Source organism: Phodopus roborovskii, unplaced genomic scaffold (assembly GCF_943737965.1).
Source record: "Phodopus roborovskii unplaced genomic scaffold, PHOROB, whole genome shotgun sequence".
Lineage (NCBI taxonomy): Eukaryota > Metazoa > Chordata > Mammalia > Rodentia > Cricetidae > Phodopus > Phodopus roborovskii.
The window spans coordinates 3,088,717-3,102,708 of NW_026126566.1; the positions used below are offsets into that span (position 1 = coordinate 3,088,717).

At 43.4% G+C, this 13,992-nt stretch overlaps 1 protein-coding gene across 1 annotated transcript; it reads right to left on the reverse strand.

The window, feature by feature from the left end:
* Positions 1-8,254: 8,254 nt before the first annotated feature.
* Positions 8,255-12,385, reverse strand: Tex51 (testis expressed 51). Its single transcript, XM_051202290.1, has 6 exons — positions 12,168-12,385; positions 12,005-12,079; positions 11,078-11,167; positions 10,655-10,738; positions 8,848-8,923; positions 8,255-8,402 (listed from the first exon to the last, which is right to left on the reverse strand). The coding sequence occupies exons 1-6, from the start codon at positions 12,364-12,366 to the stop codon at positions 8,255-8,257; spliced, it is 672 nt and encodes a 223-aa protein (XP_051058247.1). The 5' UTR covers positions 12,367-12,385.
* Between the last annotated feature and the right edge of the window lie 1,607 nt (positions 12,386-13,992).

The window sequence follows — 13,992 nt, forward strand, 5'->3', positions numbered from 1 at the left end:
GATACACTCTTCCAGCGGCAGAGATGGAAAATTTCTGGAAGATCAGGCCAGCTGCCCAGGATGACACAGTGCTAAACAGGGAGACACTCTGTCTCCAACAATGTGGAAGGTGGGGATCAAAAACCAACACACATACACACACACACTGTATATACATATATACATCAAGGATAAAAAAACTGAATAAGATGGTATAGTATGGTCATATACTAATTAACAAAGGCAATATGTTCTGAAAAGTGAATCTTTGGTGACTTCATTATGGGGAATTTACATAATCTATAATAGCTATGACACCATCTGGTGATATGCTTTTGGGACCATCCTTATGGTCTTTGGTTGGCTAAAAAAATCTCATTGTGCAGCCCATGGCTATGTGCCACATGAAAATATTTGCTTATGCACATATTAAATATTAAAATATTATTAAATGTGAAATTAACCCTAAACTGGTAAAACCTTAAATGTGCATCATCAGTAGAAACCATAAGCAAATAAGTAGACAATGAAATCATATAAATTGGGGACACACATGAGGGAACCCATCCTAGTGGACCAGCTCATCCTGAGTCTGCCAGCATCCTGATCCCATTTCCACCTGTGGGAGCAGTCACACCACCACCAACTGGAAGAGGAGAGCCATTGGAGTGTTGGATCTGCTTGCATGCACCAGAAGAGAACCTTGGTCGTGTACCCACTAGGAGAGGGAGAGACCCTACCAGTATATAGTATGCACTGGAAGGAGGGGTGGGTAGACAACAGAATAAGAACACAGTGAACAACAGAAAGGTCAATATGACAACCCCAGAGTCTAGGGACTCCATACCAGCAAGACCTAAACATCCAACACAAATGAAGCAGAAGAGAATGACCCAAAAAACAACTTTATGATGATGACAGAGACCCTCAAAGAGGTAAAGAGAAAATCCCTTAAAGAAATGGAAGAAAAAAAAATTTAAGAAATGGAAGGATACAAACCAAAAATTGCAAACAAACAAACAAACAAACAAAAAACCAATTCAAACAGTGCGAGGCTTAAAAGCTGAAATAGAGACAATGAGGGAAGGCTAGAAATAGAAAAGCTGGGGAAATGATCAGGATGCAAGCAGAATCAACTGAATACAAGAGGTAGAAGAGAAAAATCTCAAGCGTTGAAGATACACTAGGAGAGATAGATTCATCGACCAAAAAAAATCTTAAGTCCAACAAATCCCTGATACAAAATATCCAGGAAATATGGGACACCGTGAAAAGGCCAAACTTAAGAATAATAGGTATAGAAGAAGGTGAAGAAACCCAACTCAAAGGTGCAGAAATTATATTCAACAAAATCATAGAAGCAAACTCTTCTAACCTAAAGACAGACATGCCAATGAAAGTACAAGAAGCTTACAGAACACCAAATAAAGTGGACCACAATAAAGGTCCCCATACCACATAATAATCAAAACACCAAACATACAGAATAAAGAAAATTAAGAGTAGCAGAGGAAAAAGGCCAAGTAACATATAAAGGCAGACCTATCAGAATTACATCTGACTTCTCAATGGAAACCTCTAAAGGCCAGAAGGTCCTGGATAGATGTTCTACCAACACTAAGAGACCACATACACCAGCCCAGACTATTATACCCAGCAAAGCTTTCAATCACTATAGAAGGAGAAAACAAGATATTTCATGACAAAACCAGATTTAAACAATGAATATCCACAATTCCAGCCCTACAGAAAGTTGTGGAATGAAAACTCCAACCCAAGGAAGTTAACTACACTCACAAAAACATAGGCAATAAATAATCCCACTTTACCAACAGCCAAAAGAAAAATGGGGGGGGGGATCCACACACAGTATAACCACCACCAAGAAATCCAAAACAAACAAGACTTAACAATTAATGGTCATTAATATCCCTCAATATTAATGGTTTTTAACTCACCTATAAAAAGACATAGCCTAACAGAATGGATACAAATACAGAATCCATCCTTCTGCTGCACACAAGAAACACACGTTAATTTCAAAGACAGACATTACCTCAGAGTTAAGGATTGGGGAAAGGTTTTCCAGTCAAATAGACCCAACAAACAAGCAGGTGTAGCAATTGTAATATCTAACAAATTAGATTTTAAACTAAAATAAATCCAAGAGATAAAGAGGGTCATTTCTTTTTCATCACAGGGGAAATTCATCAAGATGAAGTCTCAATTCTGAACATCTATGCCCCAAATACAAAGGCACCCACATTCGTAAAAGGAACGTTAGTAAACCTCAAATCTCACATAAAACCTCACACACAGTGGGTGATTTGAACATCCCACTCTCAACACTAGACACATCCACCAGACAGAAACTTAACAAAGAAACAAAGGAACTAACAGAAGTTATGACCCAAATGGTTTTAACAGACATTTATAAAACATCCCATCCAAACACTAAAGAATATACCTTCTTCTCAGTGCCACATGGAACTTTCTCTAAAATCAAACACATACTCGGCAATATAACAAACCTCAATAGGTACAGAAATGGAATAGCCCCTGTATCTTATGAGACTACCATGCTTTATAGTTAGAATTCAACAACAGCACAAATTCCAGAAACCCTACAAACTCGTGGAAATTGAACAATGTGCAATTGAGCCATTCCTGGTTCAAGGATTAAATAAAGAAAAAAATTAAAGACTTCTTAGAATTCAATGAGAATGATGACACAACATATCCAAACTTATGGGACAATTTGAAAGCAGTACTAAGAGGAAAGTTGATAGCACTAAGTGCCCACATGAAGAAACTGGAGAATAGTCACATTAGAGAATTAACAGCAACTGAAAGTGCTAGAACAAAAAGAAGCAAACTCACTCCAGGGGAGTAGATGCCAGGAAATAATCAAATTGAGGACTGAAATCAATAAAGTAGAAACTAGGAAAACAATACAAAGAATCAATGTAACAAAGAGTTTTTTTTTTTTTTTTTTTTTTTTTTTTTTGAGAAAATCAACAAGATAGATAAATCTTTATCCAAACTAACCAAAAGGGAGAGAGAGAACATGCAAATTAACAAGATCAGAAATGAAAAGGGGGACATAACAATGGACACTGAGGAAATACAGAGAATCTTCAGATCATACTTTGAAAACCTTACTCTACAAAATTCAAAAATTTAATGGAGATGAACAATTTTCTGGATAGATATCACTTACCAAAATTAAATCAAGAACAGAAAGCAATATAACCCCTAATGAAATAGAAGCAGTCAGGAAATGTCTCCCAACCAAAATAAAAGCCCAGGGCCAGATGATTTCAGTGCAGAATTCTACCAGAAATTCAAAAAACAGCTAATACCCATACTCCTCAAAGTGTTCCACACAATAGAAGCAGAAGGATCATTGCCAAACTCTATTAATGAAGCTACAATTACCTTAGTACTCAAGCCCACAAAGACACAACTAAGAAAGAGAACTACAGACCAATATCCCTCATGAACACTGGTACAATAAAATACTGGCAAATTGAATCCAAGAACATACCATCATCCATCATGACCAAGTAGGCTTCATCCCAGGGATGCATGGATGGTTCAACATACAAAAATCTATTATGTAATTCACCATATAAACAAACTGAAAAGGAAAAACCACATGATCATTTCACTAGATGCTCAAATAGCTTTTGACAAAAATCCAACCATGATAAAGGTCTTGGAGAGATCAGGGATAAAGAACATATCTAAACATAATAAAATCAATATACAGTAAACCAACAGCCAGCATCAAACTAAATGGAGAGAAACTTAATGCAATTCCTCTAATATCAGGATCAAGACAAGGCTGTCCACTCTATATCTCTTCAATACTGTACTTGAAGTACTAGCTAGAGCAATAAGAAAACAAAAGGTGATCAAGGGGATATAACTTGGAAAGGAAGAAGTCAAACTCTCACTATTTGTAGATGATATGATAGTTTACATAAGTGACCTGAAAAACTCTACCAGGGAACCCTTACAGCTGATAAACACCTTTAGCAAAGTGGCAGGATACAAGATTAAAAAAAAAAGTAGCCCTAATATATACAAATGATAAAGGGGCTGAGAAAGAAATCAGAGAAACATCACTCTTTACAATAGCCACAAACACAAAATATCTTGGGGTAATGCTAACCAAACAAGTGAAAGACCTATATAATAAGAACTTTGAGTCTTTAAAAAAAGAAATTAAAGAGGATACCAAAAAATGAAAAGATCTCCCATGCTCTTGGATAGGTAGGATCAAAATAGTAAAAATGGCAGTCTTGCCAAAGGCAATCTACAGAGTCAATGCAATCCCCATCAAAATCCCAGCACAATTCTTCACAGACCTTGAAAGAACAATACTCAACTTCATATGGAAAAACAAAAGACTCAGGAAAGCTAAAAGAATCTTCAGGAGGCATCACAATCCCTGACTTCAAGCTCTATTATAGATCTATAATATGGTACTGGCACAAAAATAGACAGGTAGACCAATGGAATTGAATCGAAAACCCTGATATTAACCCACACACCTATGAACACCTAAACAGCTAAAATTATACAATGGAAAAAAAGAAAGCATCTTTAACAAATGGTGCTGGCATAACTGGATGATGGTGTGTAGAAGACTGCAGATAGATCCATATCTATCGCCATGGACAACACTTAAGTCCAAATGGATCAAAGACCTCAACATAAATCCAACCACACTGAACCTCTTAGAAGAGAAAGTGGGAGGTACCCTTGAACAAATTGGTACAGTAGACTGTTTGCTGAACATAACACCAGTAGCCCAGACACTGAGATCAACAATTAATAAATGGGACCTCATGAAATTGAAAAGCATCTGTAAGGCAAAGGACATAGTTAACAAGGCAAAATGGCAACCGACAGAATTGGAAAAGATCTTCACCAACCCCACATCTGACAGAGGGCTGATATCCAAAATGTACAAAGAACTCAAGAAGCTAGTTACCAAACCATCAAATAATCCATTAAAAAGTAGGGTATAAAACTAAATAGAGAATTCTCAATAGGGGAATCTAAAATGGCTGAAAGACATTTAAGTGCTCAACATCCTTAGCCATCAAATGCAAATCAAAACAACTCTGAGATACCATCTTACTTCTGTCAGAATGGCTAAAATAAAAAACACCAATGACAGGTTATGCTGGAGAGGATGTGGAGAAAGGGGTACACTCCTCCACTGCTGATGGGAGTGCAAACTGGTACAGCCAGTTTGGAAATCAGTATGGCAGTTCTTCAGGAAAATGGGAATTAGTCTACCTCACGATCCAGCAATTCCACTCTTACACATATACCCAAAAGATATACATTCACACAACAAGGACATCTGTTGAAATATGTTCATAGCAGCATTATTTGTAGTAGCCAGAACCTGGAAGCAACCTAAATGCCCCTCAATTGAAGAATGGATGGAGAAAATGTGGTACATTTACACAATAGAGTAGTACTCAGCAGAAAAACAAAACAAAACAAAACAATGGAATCTTGAAATTCGAAGGCTAAGGGATGGAACTCGAAGAAACCATCCTGAGTGAGGTAACCCAGTCACAAAATGACAAACATAGTACGTACTTACTCATATATGGATTTTAGACAAAGAACAAAGGATTACCAGCCTACAATCCACACCACCAGAAAAGCTAGGAAATAAGGAGGACCCTAAGAGAGACATACATGGTCCCCCAGAGAAGGGGAAAGGGACAAGATCTCCTGAGTAAATTGGGTGCATGGCAGGAGGGGATAGAGAGTTAGAAGAAAGAGAAGGGGAGAAGAGGAGGGGAGAGGTTGGCATGAGGGTGCAGGAAGATTGAGTCATGGAAACAATAGAGGAGAACAAGAAAAGAGATACCATAATAGAGGGAGACTTATAGGTTTTAAGAGAAATCTGGTGTTAGGGATGACCCCAACTAACAATCTAAGCAATAGTGGAGAGGCTACATTAAATGCCTTTCCCCAATACTGAGATTGATGACTGCCTTATATGCCATCTTAGAGCCTTCATCCAGTAGTTGATAGAAGCAGAAGCATACACCCACAGCTAAAACTCCTGGAATTCAGTTGCATAGAGGAAGTAGTGATGAGCAAAGGGATCAAGACCAGGCTGGAGAAACCCACAGAAACTGCTGACCTGAACAAGGGGGAGCTCATGGACCCCAGACTGATAGCTGGGAAACCAGCATAGGACTGACCAAGATCCCCTGAATGTGGGTGTTACTTAGGAGGACTGGGAAATCTATGGGGGCCTCTGGATCAGGATTTATTCATAGTATAGGAATGGACTTTAGGATCACATTCTACATAGAGGGACACTCTCTCAGCCCAGACACATGGGGGAGGGCCTAGGCCCTGCTCCAAATGATATGGCAGACTTTGAAGACTCCCAATGGAAAGCTTATCCTCCCTGGGGAGCAAAAAGGGGAATGGGGTCATTTGGGGGAGTGGGGGGGGGAAAAGAAAACTTGTATTGACAAGTAAAACAAGCTTGTTTCAAATTTAAATAAAATTATCAAAAAAAGGAAATAGCATAAGTTGATGAAGTGAACAAATTAAAGATACTTATGTATATAACAAGTGCTGGAAAATAGTCAAACTATAATATTAAGAAAAAGAAGTCAGACACAATGGACTGACACTGTAATTATATTATTCAAAGTTCAAACACAGTCAGTTGACATGATATTAGTAGTTGTATTAAGTAGCTTTTTTTTTTTTTTTGATGCCGTGACCAAAGACCTGAGAAGATGTGATTGAAAGCGAAGGGTTTATTCTGGCTTACAGTTAGTCAGGGACATCCCATCATAGCAGGGAAGACATAGCAGTGGGGGCGGTGGGGAGGCATGGACACAGAAGCAACATGCTGGTTGGTCACATTGCATTTCCAGTCAGGAAGCTGAGTGTGACCAGGAAGCCTCAAGTCCTGCTTCCAGTGCCCAACTTCCTCCAATGACACCCAGTCTCTTAAAGTTCTTCCTCCTTCCCAGACAGTGCTATCGGCTGGGAACCTGGTGTTTAAACACATGGACGTGTAAGGGCTACTGCACACGGAAACCACAATGCTGGTACATCAGTAAGCGTGTTAGTCAATGACAGAAGGCTCATATGCAATACGAGTCCCATAAGCTTATCCCTACTTGGTGACGCCACACCACCTTAGACTATGTTACTCTGTGTTGTGCACATAGTGATGAAATAGCCCATGATGCACTTCTCAGAACCCATTTCCTTCATTACACCATACTGACTGTGTTTGCATATAAACTGTGATCATCTGAGTGCCCTTAGTTCTTTTGGAGCTGAGAGCCAGAGTCTAAGTGCTTGGATGGTGCCTGTTTCTGGTAGTCCAGGGAAGACACAGAATGAGAACTGGGAAGGTTGTGCTAAACAAGAGATCGTTAAATAATACTGTGGAAAGATACTGTTTTATATTCAGCTGCTATATTAAGCCCAGTAGCCCAGACCAAAGCAGATTGGAATGACTTGTGCCAGGTACCATGTTAACATGATTTAGTTTTGAGTTCATTTTCATACTTTCCAAAAACACACAAGAAATTCAAGGCAAACAGTAGAAACAGAAGCCAAAGCAAGCTGGGAAGACACGTGTCTTAGATTTCTATTGCTGTGATAATATAGCATTACCAACCAAAAGCAACCTGGGAAGGAAAGTGGTTATTTTATCTTACACTTCCACATTTCAGTCCATCAGTGAAGGAAGCAGGACAAGAACTCATGGCAGGAACAGAAGCAGAAGAAAGCACTGCTTACTGGTTTGCTCATCATGGATTTCTCGGTTTGTTTTCTTATAGCTCTGGGGTGGTCCTGCCCACAGTGAGCTGTGGTCTCCCAGTCAAGGAGAGGTACCACAGGCTTGCTCACAGGACTTTTTCCCATGGAGGGTTCTTCTTCTAAGTGGACACAAAAACCAGCTGGCACAATGCACTTTAAAAAGGTCCCCCTGCCTTCACCTAACACAAAGAAAGCGACTTCCAGGCCTAGGGCTGTGGCTCTTGACAGAGTATTACTGGGTGATTTAGATCCAGTCAAGTTGACAACAATGAATGACTGTTGTACCCACTTAAACCGAACCTCCAGAAAAACCAGGAAATGTTTTAAATGAAAGAACTATTTTACAAAGGTATGTATTTGGAGGGATGAGAGGGGAGGGGCAGCGAGGGAGGAGAGGGGAGAGGAGGAGGGAGGGAGGCTTGTCTGCAGAACCTCTGACTCAGAGCTCTCCTGGTCCCAGGGAGGAGTGCCTGGTGCGAGGGAGAGTCACCAGGGTCAGAGATGACTTAACGTTCAGATGCCATCTGTTCTGGTTGTTGTTCTGAGAGCTGTTCGTGTCCAGAAGGGGGGAACTGTCTGTCTCTTCCCTGCAAAGAGGAAAGAAGTGGGGCTTCCCAATGCAACCCCAGACCCCTTAACTTCCTCCTGGGAGTCCCACTGGCCACAGCCACCCAGGAGCCATGACAAAGCTATTACCGTTCTGGCCTGTTCAGGTCAGTGTGCAGGGCAGAGAGGGGAGGTGGCTCTGCAGGGGCACTCTGGTGACAACAAGAGGCTTCAGGAACTTTGCTTATCTGTGTCCTGGGCCCAGGTTCAAATATCTCTGCACACAGCAGACCCCGCAGGCAAGAGATGAACCTCAAGGCCTTACTAGCCCTAGATGGGAGTGTATCCTAGTACCTCAACAGTCTTCTTCTTCTTCTTTTGGAGCCATAAAAAGTAAACACTGGACAAGAAGGAGGTGAGAGAGAGGTCAGTCAGAGAGTTGGGTGCGTGTCCTTAGGGGCACTGGAGGTGGGAGGAGCCACTCACCCGATGCCTGCCGCAGCCAGGAACATCAGGACGCTGATGAGGATCACAGCCCACTTGTAGGTCCGAACGGCCTTGACTGGGGTAGGAAAGGAGGAACCAGGTGTTTGGAGGCTGGGGTGGGCACTTGAGGTTATAAAAGGCTGTGTCCCGGGCAGATTTGCCCTTCAACAAAGTGTTGAGCGGTGGAGAAGGAAACAGCGGGGAAAGGTTGCTGCAACTGAGAAGTGCGAGAGAGGCTTGACGAAGAGCCGTGGAAGCTTGAGGGCTTGAGGTGTAGCCAGTGAAGCCCGAGGACCTGAATTCCATCTCTGGTGAGATGCACCTGTAATCCCGGAGCTTGGGAGGAGGGGCCAGGCAAACTTCTGAATCTCACTAGGGGCCCTAGTATGTTTGATGAATTTTAGGCCAACGAGAGACGATGTCTCAAAAAGAAGATGGGGAGTTAGGGACGCCGTTCCCCGGCAAAATGCTCGCTACTCAAACCCAGCATCCAGGTAAAAGTCAGATGCAGTAATCTGCATGGGTGTAACCTCTTCATTCCTGTTGGGGGGAAGATGGATGGGATCCCCAAAGCTGTGGGGCATCAGGCCTGGATGAGCAGGGGTGAACAAGAGAGCCTGTGTCTCTGAGAAGGTGAAAAGCAGGTCCTATGATTGCCATACTCTCTCTCTCTCTCTCTCTCTCTCTCTCTCTCTCTCTCTCTCTCTCACACACACACACACACACACACACACACACACACACACACACACACACACACACACCATGGGGTGTTGGGGTGCTGGTGGAAGCCTGAGTGAATTGTAGCAAAACGCTGAAGAGTCATTTGACCAGGCTTAGCTGAGGGGCAGGGAGGAAGGTAGAAAGAGGCTCCTGGCCTATGGTTGTGGGGATCTGAGGACAGCTACTACGAAGAACACTGAAAGTAGAGCCAGTAGTAGAGATGGGATGGCTGTTAGTATTCAGGCATCTGTACTGGCCTGCCTTTGGGGTCCTGACAGGATGTGCCCTCATGCAGTCACTAAGAGCACCACCTGTGCACATTCACTACGTTCCCTTTTAAAAGGGCCCTGCCACGCATAAAGAGCAACACATTGGAAAATGGCCACTTGACACTAGGGAATTTTCTTTCCTTTTCTTTTCTTTCCTTCCTTCCTTTCCTTTCATTTCCTTCCCCCCTTTCTTTTTTTGGGGGGGGAGGTGGGGTTTCTTTGTGTAACAGTCCTGGCTACCCTGGAACTCACTCTGTAGACCAGGCTGGCCTCGAACTCACAGAGATCCTCCTGCCTCTGCCTCCCAAGTGCTGGGATCAAAGGTGTGCTACACAGAGAAACCCTGTCTCAAAAAACAACAAAAGAAGGCTCTACCCATCTCCTACCTTTCTCTTTCTCTGCTTCTCTGCCTCTCTGTTTCTCATCTCTCTTTCTCTCTGCCTCTCTCTTGTTCCCAGAGGCTGGTTTCCCCTTTCCCATTTATTTTCCAACAACAAAGCAAAACCAACACCACCACCACCAACAACAACAACAAAAAACAACAAACAAACAAAAAACCTTCTACCCAAGCTCTGTTGCTTGGCTCTTTAAATTACAGCAATGGGAGGGTTGTGGGCGTGCTCAATCTGAGGACTCAGAAGCAGTGGCTCTCAGGCTCTAAAGCCAGGCAGATTCTATTGTTCTTCATCCAATAGGAAAAGAAAATCCTGGCCCATTCTAGCTAGGACTGAAAAGAATGATGGGCAGAGATGGGAAACCCAGGGGTGGAGGGTTTGGGAAAGAGAGGTCCCATGAGTGGAGCAAAGGCCACTGACCTGTGCAGAAGTTAGGGTCGTTGCAGGACAGGAAGTGCGTCTGGCAGTCAGTACACACAGTGACCTCCGTTGGGGAAAGCATGTCTGTGAGAGCGATGGACAGGAACCTCAGACATGGCAGGGCCTCTCATCCCGTCCTCCAGCTCAGCCCTGGGCATACTCACCACATGAGTCATTGCAGGCTGCCCAGGAAAGTGAGATGGTGGAGAAACTGAGGCAGTAGAGAGGCAGACAGAGCTGGGAGTGGCGGGAGTGGGAGCAGGGTATGGCACTAGGGACTCATGGAAGGACCCTAATCTGTGGGTTAGGACGGAGCTCCTGGGGAGATCTCAGGAGGGATTTCCTATTGGGTTCATTGGATTCTCCAATCCATGATCGAAGGACGATGGGTGGGGACTGGGAAGGGACAGCCCCATCTCCTACCCCTCTGCTTCAGCTCCTGGGACCTGTCCTTCAGCTTCTCAGCCAGCAGACCTTTCTGAACACGGATCTCTTCCAGAAGTGCTGACTTATCTGGGTGTAGCAGAAGGGGACGAAACTCACCGATATGAAGTCAGTCTTTTGTGTACATGTGCACATATATGTATAGGTATGCCTGCATGTGAGTGTGGAACCTGGCAGTCAATCTTTGGTGTTGTTCCTTAGGAATCACCACCTTATTTCTGACCCAGGGTCTTTTACTCTCTGGCTGTCAAGTGAGCTGCTAGGATCCTTCTGCCACTTCAGCACTGGGTGATAGGCACAACCACTATACACACATGCGTGAGGTATATGAGTATAAATCTATCTGTGTCCCTCCAAGTGCAGGTGTGCACATGTCACAGCATGCATATGGATGCCACCGGAAACCTCGGATGGCAGTCCTCACTTCCGTCTTGCTTCTCGAGGCAGGCCTTCTCACTGTTTGCTGCTGTGTGTATGCAGCTAGCTGACCCAGGAGCTCCTGGGGAATCTTATGTCTCCACCTCCTACCTCCCTTTAGGAGCACTGGATTACAGACATGTGCTACCACTCTTAGCTTTACCAGGCTGGGATCTGGGGATCTGAACTCAGGCTTGTGTGGGTAGCGGTTTATCTACTAAACCACTTTCCCATTCTCCCCCGAGCCCTAGACTTGGTCTCATGTATCCAGACTGATCACTACATAGCAGAGGATGCTCTTGAATTTATGATCCTCTTGTCTTCACCGCTAAGTGCTAGAATTATGTCTGTACCACCACAGAATGCATAGTGACACAGTGACACTGTGTGCTCTTCAAGGAAGCTTCCCTGCCCACTACCAAAAGAGCCTCCAGGGAGTGCTGTTTAGATCAGGTCTTGATAATCCTACTCAATCCCTGCGGTCCTTACCATCCCTCAGCTTCTTAATGGCATTGTCTAATTGGGTGAAGAATGTAGCTGTTTCTTCTTCCAAATGGTCTCGAGCTGAGAATGGGACAGGGGACAGAGGGACGTTGGGGACAGGATCAGGTCAGTTGAAAGGGTGCTCCATCCCTGCCCGGCTGTGCCTCACCAAGGTACCAGGGCGCTTGTAAGGTGTTATCCTCCAGGAAAAAGGAGTGTAGGACTTGTGAGAGTTCTGTGGGTGGCCCTGGGCTGCCCCAGAGCACCTGCAGGTCATAGTCCAGCAGGGAAGGCAGCTCTGGCCAGCACCGGAGGCAGCTTTTCCCATTGGACACTGGTAGGAGGCAGAGCAGCAAGACAGGAAGCATCTTCTGGGGTCTTTGCCATGTATTCACAGCCCCATATGGGGAACGCGTTGCCCTGGGAACAGCAGAACAAAGGTAAATTCCATGGACACGGCAAGGGTCATTTGAAGTGAATCTAGGCTTAGGCATCACAGCCGGCAGGGAGGGAGAAGAAAGTGATATCAACATCAACATATGAAAGAAGTCGGGGGCAGCAAAGGTCTGAGCTTCAGGGCTGGGGGACGGTGGGGGGGGGCACTGAGATGTGCTATTTTGGTAAAAACTTAAAGAGTTATAATGGCATTGACATACATACAGACAGACAAACAGCAGCGTGTCCAGTCTCAGTCCCAGGAGGCAGAGAGAGTATCTTAGAGGAAGGGGTAAGGTTTCACAGTTCAAGGGGAAGAATCCTGGGGTATGAATGTATGACTATGGGAATAGAAAGGAGGAGAAGAGAAGGGCCATATGTAAGTGAGGTTTAGTCATTATACTGGTGGGATGTGTGGCCTCTGATGTCTCTCACCTGGACTCCAGTGGGTGGTCTCCAGACTAAGACCCATCCCTATAAACACCAAGTGAGCCTTAGCTTAATCTCTTGCCTCAGAATTGGTCACTGTGCTTGGCAGGGAGTATTATCTGATGATTCATGTGTTAACATGAATATGAGGATGACGTTTCCTACACATGAAATCTGAGAGGCACGCTCAGAACAGAAGTTCTCAACTTAAATCCTGATGCTATGTCTCGCTCGCATTCTGAGTGCTGTCTCCTAGATTTACGACTGGGTTCATGCGGGCACTTGAAACCTTTCTACTTTCCCTCTAAGTCAGTTGTTTGTCCCACTGTGAAAGCAAAATTCCTGACAAAAGCAACGTATGGAAGGAAGGATTGATGTTGGCTCACAGTTGGAGAGCACATAGTGTCACTTTGTCTTAAAAAAAACTGTGTGATATCAGTGTCTTAAAATTGTCTCGTTCAAAGAATTGAAATTCTTTGAAAAATAATGTAAATTAGTGAGGGATTTTATTAGTAAAGGGAAGGAGTGGATATGATATATAGCAAGGGAGGTGCAGGCTCTCAGTGAGGTTTGTGCAATAGCCTGGGTTACTTAACCTTATTGCTAAAGTGGAAATAATGCCTATTGATAAAGCTATTTCTTTTAAAATAATAAAATTTAGTTCCTTTATGGCTCCTGGAGGATGAGGAGTGGTTGCTAGGGGCAATAGGCTTTTTTTTTTTTCTCTGACAAACTCATTCACAGGTATGCTTTTTCCTTTGAGTGCATGCACAATCTTGTATAGGCATAGGATGTTAAAGAAGGGATTATACCTTAAAGTTCATTCTGGGGACACAACTTATTTTACTTCATACATATCTAAAGCTAGTGCAGGCTGGATCAGCTCACTGTCTCTAGTTCCAGATTTTGTTTCAGGACATGTTTGAGCACAGAAGGGGAGTTGCTAGAAAGATATTGGGACAGAGTCAACTGGTTGCCTTATTTGGAAAGGATTTTGCATATAACTAAGTGTAAGTGGGGGCCCTGGGTTGCTAAGGCATCCCATAAAACTTCAAGAGGTTTATTCAGTGTTTGTATTTGAGGGGTCAGGAACTTTGAAACCATCCCAGAATTCTGATACTCATACTTTT

Coding starts and splice junctions, on each gene's coding strand:
- Tex51 (XM_051202290.1), bottom strand. CDS start 12,366: ATGCTTCCTGTCTTGCTGCTCTGCCTCCTACCAGTGTCCAATGGGAAA. Junction 11,168..12,004: donor CATTAAGAAGCTGAGGGATG/GTAAGGACCGCA, acceptor TGCTACACCCAG/ATAAGTCAGCACTTCTGGAA. Junction 8,924..10,654: donor CGACCCTAACTTCTGCACAG/GTCAGTGGCCTT, acceptor TTCCTACCCCAG/TCAAGGCCGTTCGGACCTAC.